This window comes from Populus euphratica, unplaced genomic scaffold (genome assembly GCF_000495115.2).
Source record: "Populus euphratica unplaced genomic scaffold, PopEup_1.0 scaffold1292.1, whole genome shotgun sequence".
Taxonomy (NCBI): domain Eukaryota; kingdom Viridiplantae; phylum Streptophyta; class Magnoliopsida; order Malpighiales; family Salicaceae; genus Populus; species Populus euphratica.
In genome coordinates, this window is record NW_011501158.1 from 11,079 (window position 1) to 32,037 (window position 20,959).

Consider the following 20,959-nt stretch of genomic DNA (forward strand, 5'->3'; position numbering starts at 1 on the left):
CCCCCCCCCCCCCCCCCCCCACACACACACACACAACAAATCAAAACCACAATGGCGTGCAATAACACTAGGAGAGGGGAGGGGATAGGCTACGTACAGATAATTAAGAGAATAGAAATAGAAGAGATTGCACCATTTCACCACAAACCCACATCTTGAAAATAACAACAGAATATTATTCAATTCAATTCTTAAGCAACAAAACCAGGGTTGAGAGAGAGACGGAGAGAGGAAGTCATGTTATTTTCCAATCCCAAAGAAAGACAGTCTCAAGAAATCAACCATGCATAACCATTAACAAATTCAAACGAATATTAATAAACAAAGCGAAGTTGAAGTGAGAAGTTCGATAACAAAAGGCTGTCAAATTTGGAAGGAAAACAGATGAGATCTAATGTTGAAAAACAGAATAAAAGGACTACCTAGCTGATTTTGCAGGGCTGCTTCGGAGCCTGATAATATTATCTTGAAAGCATAAAGAACGTGTACAGAGATGAGAAGGAAGGAAGTTGAGGATCTGAGAAAGGAATCAGAGACTTTGTTCCCTTTTGCCTTGCTTTTGATGGGGCAAAAAAAGGTTCTTCGTTTGATTACTGTTGATCCTTTCTTTCTATCACCAAAATGTCACTTTTTTTTCGTGATTTTTTTTATATATTAAAAAAATAAAGTTGTGTAACAAGAAGAAAAAAAACTGTATAAATATGGTGTCTAACTTTTTTATTATTTTTATGTCTCAATTTTAATTTTATCTATTTAAGTTATTATTTTTTTATTTTAATAATTATCAGTAATTCAATTCATTAAATCAAATGATAATATCAATTCAATAAAACCAAATATTCATTATTTATTATTTTATTCTCTATAACCCATTGTTTTATAATAAAAAAAATAGATACAAATAGAAGAGAAATTATATATAAAGATATTTTTATTAATTTTTATGAATCAAGTGTTTTATATTTTATTTTATTTTTATGTCCGTTATTTTTTTTAAAATAAACCATTAGAATTATCAATCTTATATCAATTAAGTAAATATTAAGCTTGAATTTTATTTTATTTTATTTTTCAAAAAACTCAAATTTAATTACCAAATTCAATATGTTAATAGTGTCATTATACTTCAACATTAAAGTAAAGACTCTGCAATCCAAAGTCGTTGAGTTGCAAGTGAAAAGGGTTATCAAAATCTCTATCCTCACATGGAAGAGATAATCAATGCATAATTAATGCATAATGTTGACAATGGAAAATTGGATAGAAATCAAACTTCATTATTAAATTTAATATTTTATTACCTTTTTTTTTATTTAAGTGTATACTTGTGATTCAACTTATTAGATATTGATGTGTCACTTATCATGTGACATGTAAAAAGTAGGTCTTTAATAAAAAATATTGTAAAAAATAATTTAAATTTAAATTAAATAATCAGAAAAGAAAAAAGAAAAGGAAAAAGGATGGCATAAATTGAAGTTAAAGTGTGTGGATATTAGAAAATCACATCTTAAAAATAAAATAAAATTAACATTATTGTCAATCTACATATAATAACAAAATCCATTATTATCAACGACTTTCCTTTCCTTTTCCTTTTCCATTCTTTTAATTTTGATAATTTTTGATAAATTTTATTTTAAGACTCATTTGTTCCTGCATATCACAAAATAATATATGTATGAATGCCTAAGAAATTGAATTAATAGTAAACACTCAAATATATATATATATATATATATATATATATAAAGTTGTATCTCAAACAAGTAAAATTGATTACAAGATACTAAAATGAAAAAAATAATAAAATATTAGGCAACATATTAGGAGATAATGATAATGAACATTTCAGTACTTAACAAATTAAATAAATCATATAAATTAAATAAAAAATAAAAAGTTAGTAACCCAAATAGATAAAATTAAAGGTAATATACTCAAAGAAAATAAAAGGTTGAAAATAAAATTATATAGCTTTCTTAGGAGAGAAAATGATATATTGAAAAGGAAAATAAATATTTTTTTGATGTCATGTTAAGATAATAATTTAATTTGTTATTATTAAATTGATAATTATTCTCTTTTTTTATTATTATTACAGTTGTAAAGGTAACTTCAATTCAACTTTTTCACATCAGGATTAAATCATTCCTAATAAAATCAAAGTTAAGGTGTTGTAATACTTTTTGTTTGTTATTTCTTTTTCTAGAAGAAAAAAAAACATATTTGGTTGTACCATTACATTTAGTTTTTTCTATAAAAGATTATGAAAATTAAAATGGATTCCTAAAAACAAGATGATTTTTTTGTTTTATAATTTTTTTTATTTTTATAATATTATATTACCAACATTATTATCATGTCCCATTATCACCTCACCTCACATCACTAACATGATCCTATTATTATCTTTATAACTATCATTATTATTGTTATAGTCACAACAACCACCATTTTAATTATCAATTCCTCATCACCACCATCTTCTTTAACATTTTTCATATTATTAATTCCGACAACACTATCTCTGTAATCTTCACAAACATTTATTATGATATTATATAGATTGAGTTCTATATATATTATAAGTTATAATTCTATAAAAATTATCTATAACAAATAAGCATTTTATAATTTGAATTTTAGTTTAATTAATACTTTTTATTCACACCTCTTCTTCTTTTAACAATTGTGTATATTAAAATATTAATTATACATTAAATAATAGAAATCAATTGTCAATCAATTACATGAATCCTTATCTTCTTAATTAATAATTAATTATATACTAGTTTACTTAAAAACACAAAGCAAACAAGTACTACTCTTAATCAAATAACAAATAATTATTTATTTTCAGTATAAATACTGCTTTTTATTTTACTAAGAATAAATAAAGGAATATCAACTTGCTTTTTTATTAAATCAACTAATAGGTCATTCATTAATGTGTGCAAAATCAAGCATTGTTCTTTCAAAATATTGACCATGTGTTAGCTTCCTGATGTCTTAGCTAGCTAAACAATTTCAAAACTAAACATTATTTGGCTTTAGGATGTCATGCTAAGTCTTTGTTTATCAATTAATATTAGGCTCTTCAGTTTCTTCAAAAAAATCCTTAATTTATTTCTAAAAAAATCAAGGATTCTTAGAAACCCTAAATTTTCTTCTTAAAAAATGGCATTTTTTAGTAGCTTTTTATCAATAAAAACCTTCTCTAAGTACTTGTTTTCATAACATAATTGATTTTGTCTCTAATATTAATTAGACAATTATAAACATTACATAGAGGTACGATTAGAAAATATCTAAGACATACCTAGAAGAAATTATCACTAAATGGGCTTGTCTTTTTATTTTGAACATTAAAAGAGAAAAGCTTTCACTTCAACCTTAATATTTGAAAGAATTCGATTAAAACATAGCTTAACATTGTTTTTTTTATTACATCAACTAACTCAACTAAATGCAATAACATTTTAGTGATGCGTGGAAATGCTAAAGAATTTTTGACATCATTCCGTTGTTGAGGATCAATATCAAGCTAGATAAAAAGATGTCAATTGTTTTTTCTCTTGCTTTTCTTATTAATTTCGATAACATCTTTATCTTTAGCTAGGAGATGTAAATTGTAACTCCTTCTTATGGGTTCATGTTAAAAAGCTTTTATTTAGATGTTAATAAATTATGTGCTATTAACGAGTCCTTTTTAGTCAATTTAAAAACTTGATAATAAACACTCATGAGTATGACATTCTTCTAAAATCAGTGAACATAAAAAAACCTTTTAATCTAAACATGCTATTTTCTTCATATACTAGGTATCTAGATACCTAATATATTTCAGATTTAGAAAGCCTGTAAAGGTTTATTGGGATATAATTATAGCTTTAATAGAAGTTCACATTATGACTTTAAATTTATGCAACATTACCCTCTACTTTTATCAATTTGAAGCCACTAGAAAAAGTCATTAAAGGTAGTCATTTTATATGAGTACCAATAACAAGTGCATTGATTTTAACCTTGGAAATAGAATTTCATGATAACATACATTGCAATATGGCATAAGTTTTTGACTAATTAAAAAATACATGTATTATAATTTATACAGGGCATTTCAAAACCCAATAATTTTATACAATTAAAAAATTAATAAAAAAATTCATATAATCATGAGCACCTTCTAAGATCTTTTATCCAAAATAGATTATATTAAAATGAGCCAAAAACAAAAATGAAAGCAAGAGCCTTACACTGCATTGAATAAAAGTATATTATTTGTAAGAGGGATTGAATTGACCAAACTTAATTTTTTTTCTCATTCAAAAAGGAAGAAGAAAAAAAAGCATGTTTTCACCTTAAAACTTCCTTAACAAACAACATATTAAAAATTCAAATAAATAAATATCATGCAATGTCAAATATTCACAAACACATATGTACACACAAAAGTTCTTGACATTTACATTCCTTGACAACACGTGCAACAATTAAAAAAATATTGTTCATCATATTATTGAATTGTTCACAACATTCTTTTCCTCAAACGATGATGCATGTTGATTGTTTCTTGAAATATTTTCACTAATAATATTTTTTTTATATCTCTCCTGCTTTGAAATTCATGGTGGCCACTTCAAAATTTAAGGCAGTCAAAACTATTTAGTGTTGTTGTAACTTTTATTTTTTGTGTAATCATAAATAAGAAATCATTTGGCTAGCAAAATAGGTTTTTTTTTGCATCGAGACTCATGAATAATTGTGTTTGAAACATTGATTTTATACAACCTAAAATAACTTATTTTTCATAACATTATAGTTACTTTTACTGTTATGATTTAAAAAAAAAAATGTTTAAAATATATATATATTTGATTAAAACTATTGTAAGATAAATTTTTACATGTAAAATAAATGAAAAATCAATCTCTATGAATGAAGAACATGTTATTTTACCTTACATAAAACCAAAGTTTGAAATACACTTATATACGAAGCTTAGTACAAAACATAAAAGTCATTAGGTTTACCAAATAATTTTTTTATTTATGGTTGGACAAAAAGTAAAAACTACTATGATACCAAATTATCTCGAAGAGTGTTTTATCCATGTGCACCTATTTTTTTTTATATACAAAAATCCATCTCATAATAGTTTTAATTGAATAAATATTTTATTAAATCATAATTAATTTTTTTTAACTTCAATCATAAAACACACTACAAAGTCGAGCATATACGCAATGACTAATTCAAGTTTGGCTTCATGTTATCTTAGTGATAAAGGTTAAATATATGGTTCAATTAGGCTATAGTTTAACCCAAATGGTCGAAGATATGGTTGTTGTTGCTCATTCGGAAGATTTTTGTGATGATCAGAATGGGGGAGATAATTAGTTGTTGTTTATATGGTGGTGCTTTGCTTTAAAGAGTTATTAGCTAGTTGATATTTGTTTGATATGGTAATTTTTAAAAGTTATTTTTAATTAAAAATATATTAAAATGTTTTTTTATTTTTAATATAAACACATAAAAATTATTAAAAAATTATTTAAATATATCAATTTAATATTTTTTAAATAAAACATAACTTAAAAAATATTTTTAAAACATAAGCTATCACCGTAACAGAAGAGCAATTAGATGTTAGATACTGGAGGCAAGGCATATGTTGTTGAATTGGCCACGTCACCATGAAGAAAGCAAATGGCAAATGAAAGTCTGACTTTATTGAATGCTTCAAGTTGGTGATTGCGCTGGCGATAGGCGGTGGGTTTGCACTTTGCAGGATTCCATAAGAATATAGTTTTTTTTTTTCCCTTATCTTCTTTTTTCTTTTTTTTTTTCTCTGGTGAGAGGGAGATGTTGCTTCTTCTTCTTCTTCTTTGGAAAGAGAATGTTTTATTTTAAAAAAAAAAAACAGTTATAACCCCTCAAATGTCATTTGAGAAAGAAATGTACATACAAGCCATTCAACCACTTATATATATATAAAAAAAAATTGCTCTTTGCGAGGTAATGGCAGTTGAGACATGGAGGTTGTCTAATAAAGATCAAGTGAAGACAAGATTACATAATTTTATAGTTCCATATGGATAAATTTACAGTTTTACAGTTGAAATTGTATTTCATAATTTTAATTTTATATTTAAAATTAATTTTTTAAAATTATTTTAATGTACTGATATTAAAAATAATTTTAAAAAATTATTATTTTTATATATTTTAAAATAAAAAATAATTTAAAAAACAACTATTATTGTTTTCTATGTTTCTTGTCATTAACAGTATAGTACCTAGGTCTACTAAGTTGGTATAAGTATCCGGATCTAAGATCTAATTATGTATCCGCAAAAGTAGAAAAATAAAGCTTCGATTTGTGATGTTCTGAACGGGTACAACTGTAGATTTGCATAGTAAGGTTTTGTTTGGAAATGTGTTCTTTCCTTTTATTTTAAAATATATTAAAATAATATTTTTTTAATTTTAAAAAAATTATTTTTAATATCAACTTATTATAAAAAATATATTAATTTAAAACAAAAAAAATATTAAAAACACTTCCTAAAAGAAATGTAAAAAAATGCTTTTATAATAATTTTTTTTTATTTAAATTTATTGTCGTAAATTAGAGCACCTTCCTTCTAATTTATTTTTGCTCATTTTTTATAATTTAAATTCCATTTTGGAATTCTCAATAAATATTCCAAACATAAAAATTAACTTATCCTTGGAAGAGAAATCAATTCCAAAAATTCCAGACAGTCAATTAAAGAAAAGCACGGTTCTAGGGAATTCCTACCATGCTTGTAAAAAAGAATAAAAAGAGAATTCTCCTGGCTACGCAAAGTGGACAACAATCAGAGCATTGGCGAGGATGAAACACTTCTATGTTCTGATGCTGATTCCAAGAGGACTATTGCATCAACAGGAATTCAAGCTAGCATTTCTAACCGCAGCAAAGGAATAAGAACTTCCGGGGGTGGTGCAAAGTCACATTATTATGCATCATTGAAATTATTGCAAACAATAACCTGAAGCCATTCATGATTCACCTGTACATGGAAATCTAGGATCCAAAGAGCAACTTATTGAACCCACCAGAGAAAAACGTAGAAACTGAACTACATCAGATGCTTTAATGCCGCATACCATGTAGGCAGAGGTTGTGTGCGACCATGTTTCCAGAGAAATTGTAGTTTCAACACTACTTGAAGAAGCAATAGAGGGAAATGATAAATCACAGAGAATCAAGGATGGGGACAACAGTAAAAACAGCTTTCCCTTGCAGCTAGCAGAAATTTCAAACGTGGTAATTTTAAACGTGGCAAATGGAACACAATCTTTGCTGCAGAAGGATGCACTAAAAGGTGTCGCAGACAACCAAGTTTCTGTACACCGCAATTTCAACATGATCGAGGCTGAAAAACATGTAGAATGACGAGAAGATAACGTGCAGAGAAGCAGAGATGGAGAAAACCGTGCACTATGATGCAGTTAGGTGGCGAAAGGAAGCCGTTTTGGCCGAAAACCACACCTCAAAAACAAAACATATAAATGTTTTAGAAACAACTACATCAAACATAATAATTATAACATGCATAGTCAACATTAAACTTAGGAACAAAAAGGTTGCAGTTTAAGTTCTAAAAGTATGGAAGAGACCTACATATTTCAGTAAGCTGTAGACATCAAGCCGACATAAAACAGTGTCCAAGCACCTGTTTTGCAGTTGAAACACTTTGATGATGCCACCCGAAACCAAGTTTCTAACAAACCTCATTGTCATGAGACGAACATAACTTAACATAACCTTCCACGCTCAAATGGTCCTATTAGAACTAAAGTATAACAGATTATTTTCTTCAATAGCCTGCTGGTTCTCAGTTTGGCTTCCAGCCTTAGTCGCTGCAAGGAGAAACAAGCAAATAAGTCTGTCCTCATCTTATTAAACATTGAAGAAAATAAATAATCAGCTGTTCTGTAAATTACATGTGTTTTTTTCTTTTGAGAAGGATGTGCAATGGTTCTAATACTCAGCAGTTCAGACCAACTAGCACTCACATGCAACAGATGAAATTTGTACTTCAGAATTTTGTAATGCTCTGATAATTGTTTTCTTTTGTTTTTCCAAGTAGTCAAAGTGTCAGCTCACAGTACCATTGACCCAACACACTGTACCATAGGACTAGCTGGATAGTATATAGCAGAATAACAACTAAATTATTTTTTCCCAAATATGCATAAGCACAACATACCCAATAGCATAAGGTGAATCACGGCGGCCATGACGATATGGAGGGGACCTGCTATAGCTGCGACCTCGGCGAGGTGAGAGGCTCCGGCGTCTTGGAGATCTTCTCCCACGGGGGCTATAACTCCTGCCAAAGACAGTAAAAATAGCAACAATAAATAATCTAGCATGTCAACTGTGAGTACATTCCCTAATCAGCAAACACAAGATAGCCAGGATAAAAAATCGCATTGAATCTCATTACTGGTCAATGGTGTTGCCCAGCTCCTATTGCACAGCATATTCATTTTGATTCCTTTATTATAGCTAAAGCAGCTAACAGAGACTCGGAAGTCATCTGTTATAAAAATATTGATTCTATCACCTCTCATCTGGAAAAATTATCCTGCAATTTCAAGGCTTCCAGTAGCAGTTGCAGTTATCCTTCCATTTCCATTCCTTTTTGAAAATAGTAGTTGCCCGGCCCAGAACCAGTTTTGGTCCTATATATATGGTAGGGGAAAAGAAGCATGCCATGGAATATGATAATAAAGTATATGGCAGGCCATACAATCATCATAAGGAAACGTAAAAGTCAATTAATAGAGAGAGTTTTTGATTTCATAATGCTTTGACATTGTTCTTCCTCATGCAAAATCATAAGGTTATTCTGTATGGAAAAAACAAAATAAAATAAAATAAAAACCCAACAAGATCATGTTTCTAATTCAAGCCTATTACTTGACTTGTAAGCATTGTGTTTGTGACCATGCAAATGTAAACAAAGAAGGAAAATAAGAGAGCAAACCAGAAAAATTCTAGCAATTGTTCTATCCAGAAAATAAATATAACCCCAATGAGGGGTAAACACATTAGACGCACCTGCGCCCATACCCATAACTTGGACTTCCACGGCGGCGAGGACTGGGGCTGCGACGACGACTACTTCCCAAGCCTCGTGAGCCAATGCGCAGGCGACACTCTCGTGCAAAATGACCAGGTTCACCACACTCATAACATTTTGAGTCCTCACCTCCACCACGACCATGTCCATCGCCACTACGGCCTCCACCACCCTTAGAATTATGAGAAAGCTCCACACGCCAGCCATTCTTTCCTGTAAAATGAGCCAGAATGTTAGCAGAACTCTCTAAAATATAATACAGCTTGCAACCCTATAGTTCTCTAAAACAACTTAATTTCCATGTTCAGTAATACAGTTCACTAAACATGTGCAGAAAATAATGGAAGTTATAGCAGTCAACACTGAGGATAAGAAGAGCCAACAAATAGCATAAGAAATATAAATCATAAATAAAAAGCAGGAATCATATCAAACAAGAGATGGGAAACATCATAATAAATTAAAATTTTCATTAAAGAAAAGGGGCCTGTATTCGTAACAAATGACAGGAAACAAAAATATACAAACCATCCAATGCGCGAATTGCATCTATAGCATCCCTGCGATCATCAAACTCAACAAATGCATATCCTGGTGGCCTTCGAGCAACCCAGACACTGCATGAATTTTTATATAGAATTTAGAATTGGAAAAATCTTGTTGTCAATGAAAAATGCAACAAACAAGCAAAAAGACATATCCCAACTTCCACCCCTGCCACCAGTCCTTAAGCCTTTGTTCTAAGGAGTTTTCATATCAGTACCTTTTTAGTTCAAAAATTAAAACCCTTGTCCTTCTCAGGCAATGACAAAAAATGATTACTGACTTAAAACCAAATGGCAATTCGCAAAGATTATCTTCAGCAAAGAATACTTATGCCTGGTCTAGTTTATAAAATACGAAAAAATCAGCATGCACCCACTGAAAAAAAGAAAAGGAGATTGAATTACACAAAAATGCTTTAGAACTTACGGATTAGTACATTGTAAATGCATATTAGCAAATTATGGTCTTATGCTGGATCTGAAGTATCAACAGAGTTTTACATGTTCAAATCCCCTAAAATGACATCCTAGCATGAATTTATCAAACCTGTCATGTATCCATATCATGCCATATCAAGTATGGATACTTCACACTTCCCTGTACCTATGAAATACTTCCCCTAGGCACACAAAATTCAATTCAGTTCCATACACTCACATACTCTTGTGATACACAGATAACACCTCATAACTTCTATTCAGATTACTATATACAGTCCAAATGACACCTCATAACTACTATTCAGATCGCTATATACAATCCAAACACAGAGTTAAATGCAGGACTTGAAATCTTAAAAGTTATCAAACAATGAAAATAATAGATATGGTTAGTATAAATAAAAATAATATTGATGTCGATATCATTTGTAGATGACCATGCATTTAATACAAGTGTCAAGAATACCTTAAATAAACTATAAATTAAACCAACTAAAAACTTAGGATGGCTCCATTAATCGATCTGATGTAAAATGCTTTTAAGAAATTGGCTGACTGGACTTGCTTGTTTAGTGTGGAAATGTTCTCATCTAAAGAACCCAGTTTGTTGACATTTTACAACTGGCTCTTACAGGGGTAGTATGTAAGATAAAAATTAAGAATAAAGGAAGAATGAACAATCATTTAAAGAAAGAAAGTATCACGGAGAAAAAATATGAAGAGAAGAGAAAAGGAAGCCAAGGAACACAGAAGGAGAGATGCAGAGAGAATAGAGGATTTCATGAACACTTCAAACACCCTGTAGCATGGTTTCCTGTTAGGTTAAATAGCACAAGCTAGTAACAGCATCCAACCCACCTAATGATGTTAGCTAGTGTTGTGGGTTCTAAGTGCCTGCCTCAACTGAGGAATTTGGTCAATTAAAGTTAAATGTAAGTTGAGTAGAAGCCAGTAAAGCAATAGTTACTGTTCTTTTTATCTTTTCAAGTCCAAATAAAATAAGCACTTTTCAAATATATATTTTATGTACCTAATGACATTAGCTAGTGTTGACGGGTCTATGTGCCAGCCTCAACTAAGAGGACTTTGGTCAATTAAAGTTAAATGTACATTCAGTAGAAGCCTGCAGAGAAGTCTTGCAACTGTTCTTTCTATCTTTTCAAGTCCAAATAAGCACTATTCTAATAATTCATGTACAAATAGAGTTTCCACTCTCATTTTGAAAACTACTAAATTAGGATGACTAATATTAATCCTATAGACCTCTCCTAGACCAAAGCCAGAGCGGTGCAGCCTTTAGGTTGCAAAGTTTTATAAACTAAAATTCTATTATTCACAACGGGGCTAATTCAATTCAAAGCAATTCTAAACTACTGTTAACAGTAATTGAAATGGAAAATAACAAATGGAACTGAGGCTGCAAACTTTAATTCATTAAGTACATAGCAACATGGAAATAAGAGTATGAGCTTGCATCCATGGCATTAGGTTTATGTACATGGATTGGAACCTTGCGTTAATTGCTTTGAACAGCTTGATTGCACACAGACATGAACCAAATAAGACAATAAAGCAACTTTCATCATCCTAAAGTGCCCAACTCTCAGAATTTAACAATTGAAACTCTCCATGATAAGTTAGATAAAGCTTAAAAAAGGATAGCAATGTAAAAATAGAAATAAAAATGACCTCAGTGAGAGTCCAAGCACCTAAAGATTTAAACACCTTGCCATCAGGCATTTCAGGCACCAAAGTAGCCCATTGCTCAGCTTAGGGGCCCAAGAGAGTGCCTTGGCAACTTGTGATAATACTAGCAGCTACATATCCATATGCAGATTCATGACGCACAAATATACTCCTCAATTTTAAAGTAATTGCAGCAAGTTTAGAAAACGAGAAGAATTAAACGCTAACAATAATAAAAGCGACCAACGTGGAAGAAAAAACAAATATCCAGCACGCCTAAAACACTCAAATCAGCCAAAACAATGCAAGCTGCCAAAGATATTACCTGCGAAGAACACCATACATCCGGAATTCATCTTCGAGATCCCTCTCGGAAACACGCGGATCCAAATTCCCAACATAAACACGAGACATTATTGTAACCAAAACAATCACCAATCTAAAGAACAACAAGCACATTTGTGGTTAAATAGCAAATTGTAGCTCAAAAAGAAATTCCAAGTTGTTTATCTATGATCATTTGAGCAACCAACAGAAAATTCACTTGTTTTATACCAACAGGAAAACGTTGAAGTCCAAGGCATCGTGGATTTTAATACATAAATGGGTTCTTCTTTGGAAGAGCTCTTTTATGGATTTATAAGCCACGTGGCGGCTAACAGCACTATCATTTTGTAATTTTACGATTTTATGCTGTGTTCCATGCTGAAATCATGGCAGTTCAAATCTTCGCGTAACTCATAATTCCCAAATTGAGAGGGGGAGGAGGGACCAAGTCATCTTATGAGTTATTGTTATATCAAACTTGCAATTCCCACAGAAAGAAACAAACCAACACATATAATTCACTTTAAACTAGATTATAATCATAGTTCTTCATAGAATCTTGATTCATATGAGAAAGTAGAAAAAAATACTATTAATACAGCAAAATAGTCATACAAAGCTACGTTCCAGTGAGATTTACGAAAGACCCAAATGAAATCTAATGTTGAAAAACAAAATAAAAGGGATTACCTGCTTGGTTCTGCAGGCAGTTTTGGATTCTGATTATTACTATGTTGAAAGCAAGAACGTACTAGAGCCTAGAGAGAGGAGGAATTCGCAAGAATCTTTTAGCAAGGCCAGTAAGTAGACATATATTTGTAATGGGCTTTAGGCCAGTATTTCTGGATCGGCTCTTTCGCCTGAGGCCTGTTAGACCTGATTATTTACTGTCGGGTTTTGCACATTTGCATTTCCCATGACAGGCAATGTTATCGAGGACTTAGACTTTGAGACAACTTTAGGGTAAGGAAAAACTTTGAAAGGCCGACTAAGTTGAGAAAATAAAATAAAAAAAATTGAAAAAATTAAATTATTAAAAAAATTATTAAATTTATTAAAATATTTAAAAAAATATTTGATTTGGTTTGATTTTAATTTTATAAACTTGAAATAAAAAAATAAAACCAAATCAAAAAAATAAAAAAATCAAACAAAAAAAATTAAACTAAAACAAAATCAAACCTATTAGAAAATTTAAAAAATATAAAAAATAATATAATTTTAAATTTTAATATAAAATAATTGAACCGAATCATAAAGACCAAACTAAACCTCACATAATTAAAATCGATTGGTTGAATTTTAATTTTTAATATAAAATAATCAAATCATACTAAAATAATTAATCTAAACTAATTTTAATTTGATTTTAATTTTATGTTTTATATTTTATAAAATTTTAATTTAATTATTTTTATAAATAAAAACAGAACTGAAAATAATTCTGCAAAACTCGTGTGAAATTTTTAGTAGAAATGCCGGCTGACCAAGCCCGTAATCGAGATCTGCGTTAGATAACAATTTGAAAATACTGCGTGAAACAAGAAGATTTTGCATTTCCTTGTGTGGATCTTGAATCGAGGGTTTATTTTTTGGTTACAGCATGTCTTTTTAATGATTTTAATATTAAAAATAGAAAAACAAAAAAATATTATTTTAATATATATTTATAATAAAAAAAACATTTTAAAAAATATTACTCCGATACCAAACAAACATCCGAGTTATCATGCAGTTGCAGGTACTCCGACCTCCACCCCCTGATGAGATAAAAGTTGTTTGTCTTTCCAACACAAACATCATTGGCATTGATGGTTAGAGCTAAGTGAAGAAATAATAATAATAATTATAATTATAATAATAAAAATTACTATTTTTATGACCCATTTATTTTTGTATTTTTAAAATATTTTTAAAAGAATTTAAATTTTTTAATTTTTTTATTTACATCAAATTAATATATTTTTAGTGTTTTCAAATTATTTTAATTTTTTAAATATTAAAAATAATTTTTAAAAAAATAAAAAAATTATTAATATATATTTTAACATAAAAAATTATTTAAAAAATAATTATAATTAACACTATCAAACAAGAAAAATTATAACCATCAAGTATAAGATTAAAAAAATATTAATATAAGATGGCATATATTTCAAGAATGAAAGAGAATGAGTTAAAAAAAAGTGAATATTTATTACTCTTCCTGTTTTTTTTTCTCTCTTACTTATTTTAAAAATTACACTCATTTATTTTAATAATTTCTTTAAAATATCAATATTTTTTTTAAGAAATCACAATTTTCACTAGCAAACATTAAATGAAGAATGTTATTTTCAAAAAGAGACTTAGCAGTGCTAATTTACCATTTATTTTTAAAGGTGCTAATTCTTTATATATATAAAAAATAATCACTCTTGGTTATCATCTACCAATACAAAAGCAGAAATACTATGATGAGAGGACGCAAATGCTCCTTCTTTTCTTTTTTCTTTTTCTTTTTTTAATTGTTGCTCTTGATAATTACAATAATGTACACTTAACTCGCTCTTCGCCACTCAAACAACAGCCCCGATCAAGAATCGATGCTTAAGCACGGCTTCTGCGATTGGTCTCTTCCGGAAATCTGGATTTAGCATTGCCTGCACACCGGAAAGAGACAGAATTATTGCAGACCAAATGTTGGGCATTATAGCTTTATTATATATATATATATATATATATATATATATATATATACCATCTTAAATTATAGCGCTTGTACATATCAAGAAAGAAAATCATAATTAACCATAGACGACTAAAGTAGTTTATTTTAAACTCTGATTCAACCTGAAGTAATTGCCATCCAGCCCCGTCACCAAGATCCAGAAACTTCACAGCTTCTTCCAAACGATCATCTGCTAAACAATATCTGTGTGCCAGAAAGGGCAAAGACAGAGGAGGAAAAACCAAGTGTGTTAGCATTTGGACACCTCAAGATCCATGACAAGCTTGAGCTTAGTTCCTAATCTATTGGAAACTGTCTACTTCTTGGCCAAATAATTGTCGTTGTGCTTGGTTTGACATGCCAAAAACATAATCAAACTGTTAAATTTAAATAATACTGTTTCAATCTTGAATATTACACGAGAAATTAATTCAATCGACATTTAAATTTGTTCTTTTATTAAAATTTAAGCAATCAATTAAATATTAAATAAAAATATGCAGTGCATGGTTAAATAATACACTGTAGAAAACAAGTGTTTAAAAAGCGTTTAAACAAACAACCAGCTGCAGGAATCTTAGTATTCAAGTATGTGTGAAAAACATACAAGTTAACTTCATGAATTTTGGATATAATGTAGAGTTTCGTTTTTACTTTGCATTTTATCTTCGTCATGTTCTACGGGAAGCAGAGTCTTTGAGGTTCTGCTCAGAGCCAAACTGAGAATTATTTGTTGTTCCCTTTGGCATACAAATTACTTTTTCATTTGGATTTCATCCTATATTTGAAAAATCATAGTGTAGAAGATAGATCCCCAATAAGAAAGAATCTGCTAAAATGTGCCTGTAGCTCTTGTAGAATCTAAATGTTCAAGTATCATCTGCATCATAATCCACGCATGGACTCAACTAGATAAGAAGCAGCCAAGTTCTGATGCATAAGACCATAACATAACTCCAAGTCAAGCTCAGTCAAACCAAGTGTGCTTATAAATGTATCTGATTCTTACCTTTTAAACTCCTATAATCTCAAATTCATCTTATGCATGCACTTGCTAATGGACTTTAAGCAAGTCAAAATAAGGTACAAAAATCATCTTACTCTCTCATAGCTTCAAGATCAAGTCGGAAAGTGTTCTCTAAAAGCCTCTGCAAGTTCATGCATAAATTATTAGTGTCAGGAAAACACATTCTGAAGAATATGAAGTTGTATAAAGGCATTATGTGCTCGGGATTTTGGGTGCTCTGGACTTGCTTATATCACGTAGATGAAGAGAAACGCCTCCCTACAAATGATATAATAATTAATCAGAGGGAGTCATATTTCTGCTTACTTGCAAAGAAAGAGAATCCACAATGCCTGCTTCACAAAATGGAACAAAAGCCAAGTATGCAAGAAGAAGACCAGCTTCATATCTATGTAGGACCAGAAAAGAAATTGGTCAAAGGAGCTAAAGAGCTGAAAAAACTAATTATAGAACTATCAAGTTCTGAAACAGTACATGTCATCTGCAATTCCAAAGGCTCGTTTCTCCATAGGTGTGGAGGCTCCAGCAGCAATTGCCCTTCTCCAAAGTCCTTCTGATAATGTCCCAAGGCCATCTTCAAAATTTGAAATCCTGATAAGTCATGTTTGGAAGTGAAAATGCGCTAATGTGTTCAAACCTGTGAAACTACACTGCAATATCTAGAAGCCTTTTACAGTCACAAGTAAGAGATCTCCTTAAAAGCATTAAGATTCATGGATGGCACATACAAGAATCTACAATGATATTAAGTTCCTTCTCTCTTAAGTGTACATCATTTGGTCTGCCTTCAATTCACGAAGAAAATCCCTAAATGTTTTTTTGCGAATTTCTATTCCTGAAAGTAAGAAAACCTTTAACACCTCCGTAACTTGGTTTGCCACCAGGGGAGACATTTGGGAGACAGTTGGGGAAAACCAGATCCTCGTCGGTTTGCCATCTGGGTAAACATCTGGGAGATAGTTGGGGAAAACCAGATCCTCATTGGATTGGGGATATTGTATGATGAGATTGATGATTAACTCCATCCCTTTCTGCAAGAGTCTGCAGATAGATTGTCTGAAGGCCAGTATGCATCTATGTGAATAATAATATTAATAATAAGAAATCTGAGTGCGACGGAACAACCGGTTGATTATCAGTTGACTGTTAAATTCCTTCCTTCACGAAGCACTAGATTTAAATGATTAGCTTATTACATTCTCACTAATCACAAAATATTATAGCGGTGAAAAAAGGGTGAGAAATTGAGCTTATCCTTGTTACTAAAATAAAAGGAACCAATGTGCTACATGCTATCATACAGGTCAACACGTATACATGTTACAGCTTACACAAGATTTACAATCACAGAACAAAGAACATAGCAACTGCGATTAATTCCTTCTCTCACTCTCTCTCTCTCTCTCTCTCTCTCTCTCTCTCTCTCTCTCTCTCTCTCTCTCTCTCTCTCTCTCTCTCTCTCTCTGTCTCTCTGTTTTATTTTTTTGACATGTTTGAATTCATTCAGTTGTGGTTCACTAAACCACGTTTGTTTCAAAGAGCTTGCCCACAATGTTGTTGCATGTAGAGGAATCACTTATATGATCTGTTTCTAAATGTCAAGGACAATGAGTTTTGTCTACAGATAACATTTCAAGTTGAAAACAAAACCCTGCTGAGAAGTAATTGCAAGATAAGGAATTTTAAGAGCACCTCATATCAACAGAAAAGGCTAGATCTCGAAGTCGTGGAACTAAATAAGGAGCCTCTCTCTCTGCTATAGTGCTGCCATTATTCAAGAAAAACGTTGTGTAAAATATCAGTAAGCAGACAAAGATGACAGTAACAGTTAAAACAGGAAACATGAAAATCTATGATCATACTTGAGAACAACAGAAGATGGTCCAAGACTCTGGTGCAATCTGTCATGGGAATGCATGAAGGCTAGACCAGTAATAGCCCCTTGAAGTAGCTTGATAACAAAATATCTTCTGCGCTTTATTTTTTGTTCTCGTTCAAAATGATTCCAGGAGTTTTCCTTGGTCGAAATGCTTTTTGAAATTTTTTCGCTAGTAACTTTTGCATAGTCTGCTGCACTATATTTCCCGCCATTACGAAAAGCCAGCCACTGTATACATTAATTTCATCAATTTTTGATCGTATAAGGAAATGCCCGAAACAACCATGACTAGTTTTTCTTATTTGACCTGGTATAACAAACCTGTTCTCCAGTTTTTGTCTCAAATCCTCCAACAAGCATCAGGAGATTCTGACATGCACCTTTTGAACTGCTCTGTGAAAGATGTACATGAAAAGACCTTCCATGGTGTATATAAAAAAGAAATTAACATGTCGCTAATATTTGAAAAGCCTTCAATATCCAACCTGAAGTATAGCATGGGCATTGAGCTCATTTGCAGCCATCATATCAGCTTCTATGCCACCAGCTCGCTGTCCAGGATATACCTTCATAACCAGCAATCTCGGCATGAAAAGAAAAAAACTTTGCAATGTGACGGGTCAACAACATCCATTCAAGTTCCACAAGGAGAAAAAGGAAGATCAAAGATAACTGGGAAGAGAGAAATGTCAAATTCAAGATGGCACAGTCGCTATAATTTTCAACTGCTCTCGATTCAGGGGGACATTTAGTAAATGTTGTTGTTAAATTCCTTAATAAATTAGGATTTGAAAAGAAAAGAAAATATAGGTTCAGCTACACTCTTCTCCTTTAATCATTAATTAACTCGTGAAATGGGAATAACATATTCAGCCCCTGGCAAAATATTATAATACACTGCTAGATCCTTACCACAACCGAGTGAATGACAATAAATATTAGAAGATGTGCATTGATTTAAGTCGGAAAGCATATATTACTCGGTATATGATTCACTTGCTAGTATTTAAAGACAAATCACCTTGAAAACAACGGGAGTGCCTCTAAGTGAACCCTGCGCTATTCTTCCTTCGTAAAGCCTGAAAAATAACTGCCATGAATATATATAATAGTTACTACAAATCAGAGCAACATGCAAACCCTTAGTTATACTTGTGATTAAATAAATTAAAATAAAATAAAAGCGCACCTGATCTTCACGCTGCCTTCTCCTACATCTTGAAGTTTCAGCTGTCCACCTGAATATTCAAAATCCATTCCTCCTGCCGAATAGCTGAAAACAAATGCAATTCCATTTAGAACTGATTAATTGTATTAAGGAAAAAAAAGAAAAAAGAGAGCATAACTATACATATGTACACCTCGTAATGTTCATGAAGCCGTAGCTGCCAATGAGTCTCCCAACTTCGAATGACTCAGGGCTTGTAATCAGACTACTCGCTACACAGAGTCGTCGACTCGTCTTCGTTCGGAACGTCCGTCTTCTTACTGTGAAGCAGGGATGAGAGGAGAGCATGGGATTGCGAGACAACAGCATCGATGAATAAGAAGTAGAGAAGCAATCCGGCGAAACCAGAATCATCCTTCTCTTTCTTTCTCTCTTTTCTCTATCTTTCGCTAATGGAAACCAATGGCTCCATGGCAGTATTCGACCTGCTGGATAGATAGGCCTATTTTTATCCAATCATGTCGCTCCACGTCATAATAATTAAATAGCTTTTTGGAAGGGATAATTTCGTTTTCGAAAGACAAATCAAGAGGGATATTTTTATGACACCAGTTTTCATGTTTTTCTTCTTCTTAAGTTTATATATCTTATTATCTTTTCCTATACAAATCTAACAATACATTTGAATTTTTTTTTATTCTATAATTTTTTCCACATATTTTTTCTAGAATTTTTTTATTTTTTTTAAAAAAGATTAAGATTTATTATCATGTTTTTATTCTTGTTAATTTCTATAATTCATATAATTTTTTTATTTTTATTTTTTCTTTGAAATGCTTTACAATAAATTTTATTATATAACTCTTTCCGCAAACATTTTGTTCCTAAAATATATTTTTGACATTTTTTTTTAAAATTCAATATTTATTATTGCATATTTATATTCTTGTTACTTTCTATAATTCTTGAGTAATTTTATTTTTCTTTTAAAAAATATTGCAATTACGAGGAATTACATTTTTTTTCCTTTTTTACTTTTACAACCAATGTTATTTGGATATAATCAAGATTTATATTAATATTAATATAAGAAAAAGTAAATTACAATTATTTACAAGTGAGAGAAACTTGGACATTCAAAATATTATCAAGCAAGTTTTACAAAAAAAAAAAACTAAACTAAAACAAATAATTGAAATGGTTTTTTTAAATATATAAAGAGAGAATTATGGTAGTACAATTAAATATGAGTAGTTCTTCCTCTTCTTAATCATGACTATTATTTTTTATTAGGTTTTTTATTGGGTTTACTAGGGTTCATGTTTAAATTTACTTGATTTAAATCAAATTATATTATCATAGTTTTTAAACTTAGATAGATAATTAGCCCGATTTAAATCCTAAATTTCAGGTTTTGACTAGATCATCCAAGTTATTTTTTTCAAATTAAAATGATACGTTTTAATTAAAAAAAATCAACAGATTGTAACCGGATTTTTGACCTAATCTTGCTAAGTCAACTGGGTTATAACGGATGTTTCCTTCCCTGATTTTCTCATGATTTTATGAATTTAAAAGTTAAACTGCTCAAGATTTTACGATAATCTTGGAGTCAATTCTAATGCATTAACTACGTTCTTTTATTATAACTTAAATAAAAACAACTCTAGCATCCATAAAAAGCTACGCCAGAATACCGGTTGACATGATCAAAATACTGATGTCTTCTCCCAACTGCAGGAGTGTCGAAGTAATAAATAACCCGACAAGACTGGAGTTGAACTACAAGGAGGTTAATTATATAAATTATAGATAACACTAACACAACACACAACAACAACAACAATAATAATAAAGAAGAAGAAGAAGAAGAAAAAATTGATGAAAACTTTGAGATGAAAGATTAATGTAAGGATTAAATAGTGATAATAACAAATGTCAAGATTAGAGGATCTACTAATGGTATGTCAAACAAGTATAATATAAACTCTTATTATTCAATTGGAAACCACACACAAAGGAGGTTCCAATCA

General features: G+C 30.6%; 3 protein-coding genes across 10 annotated transcripts in view; all 3 read right to left on the reverse strand.

The window, feature by feature from the left end:
- The window catches only part of LOC105117341 (histone acetyltransferase MCC1), a 4,515-nt gene extending 3,898 nt beyond the window's left edge, over positions 1–617 (reverse strand). For all 3 annotated transcript variants that reach the window (XM_011014964.1, XM_011014963.1, XM_011014961.1), the window contains exon 1: positions 423–617. The gene's annotated coding sequence lies outside the window, so the exon portion shown is untranslated. The remainder of the gene's footprint in view (positions 1–422) is intronic.
- A 5,288-nt stretch (positions 618–5,905) lies between these two features.
- Positions 5,906–19,404, reverse strand: LOC105117342 (Protein kinase superfamily protein). Of its 3 annotated transcripts, XM_011014966.1 has the most exons (13): positions 19,120–19,403; positions 18,948–19,031; positions 18,780–18,837; positions 18,244–18,324; positions 18,080–18,151; positions 17,742–17,986; positions 17,572–17,643; positions 16,354–16,470; positions 16,186–16,267; positions 15,954–16,000; positions 14,928–15,056; positions 14,882–14,896; positions 5,906–5,923 (listed from the first exon to the last, which is right to left on the reverse strand). In XM_011014966.1, the coding sequence occupies exons 1-12, from the start codon at positions 19,338–19,340 to the stop codon at positions 14,887–14,889; spliced, it is 1,218 nt and encodes a 405-aa protein (XP_011013268.1). In that variant the 5' UTR covers positions 19,341–19,403; the 3' UTR covers positions 5,906–5,923; positions 14,882–14,886. The 3 variants fall into 3 exon arrangements, with proteins under 3 accessions (XP_011013268.1, XP_011013267.1, XP_011013269.1); XM_011014965.1 differs by lacking the exons at positions 5,906–5,923; positions 14,882–14,896 and adding an exon at positions 14,493–14,784 and having other exon boundaries at positions 14,975–15,056; positions 19,120–19,402; XM_011014967.1 differs by lacking the exons at positions 5,906–5,923; positions 14,882–14,896; positions 14,928–15,056; ... (1 more) ...; positions 16,186–16,267; positions 16,354–16,470 and adding an exon at positions 16,510–16,920 and having other exon boundaries at positions 19,120–19,404.
- RSZ21 (RS-containing zinc finger protein 21) lies at positions 6,710–12,940 on the reverse strand. 4 transcript variants are annotated; one of them, XR_840728.1, is made up of 7 exons: positions 12,833–12,940; positions 12,141–12,254; positions 9,672–9,760; positions 9,122–9,356; positions 8,265–8,387; positions 7,676–7,914; positions 6,710–7,543 (listed from the first exon to the last, which is right to left on the reverse strand). XR_840728.1 is itself a non-coding variant. In XM_011014969.1 (6 exons), the coding sequence occupies exons 2-6, from the start codon at positions 12,227–12,229 to the stop codon at positions 7,908–7,910; spliced, it is 531 nt and encodes a 176-aa protein (XP_011013271.1). In that variant the 5' UTR covers positions 12,230–12,254; positions 12,833–12,940; the 3' UTR covers positions 7,567–7,907. The 4 variants fall into 4 exon arrangements, 3 of the variants coding, with proteins under 3 accessions (XP_011013271.1, XP_011013270.1, XP_011013272.1); XM_011014969.1 differs by lacking the exon at positions 6,710–7,543 and having other exon boundaries at positions 7,567–7,914; positions 9,134–9,356; XM_011014968.1 differs by lacking the exon at positions 6,710–7,543 and having other exon boundaries at positions 7,567–7,914.
- Positions 19,405–20,959: the final 1,555 nt, after the last annotated feature.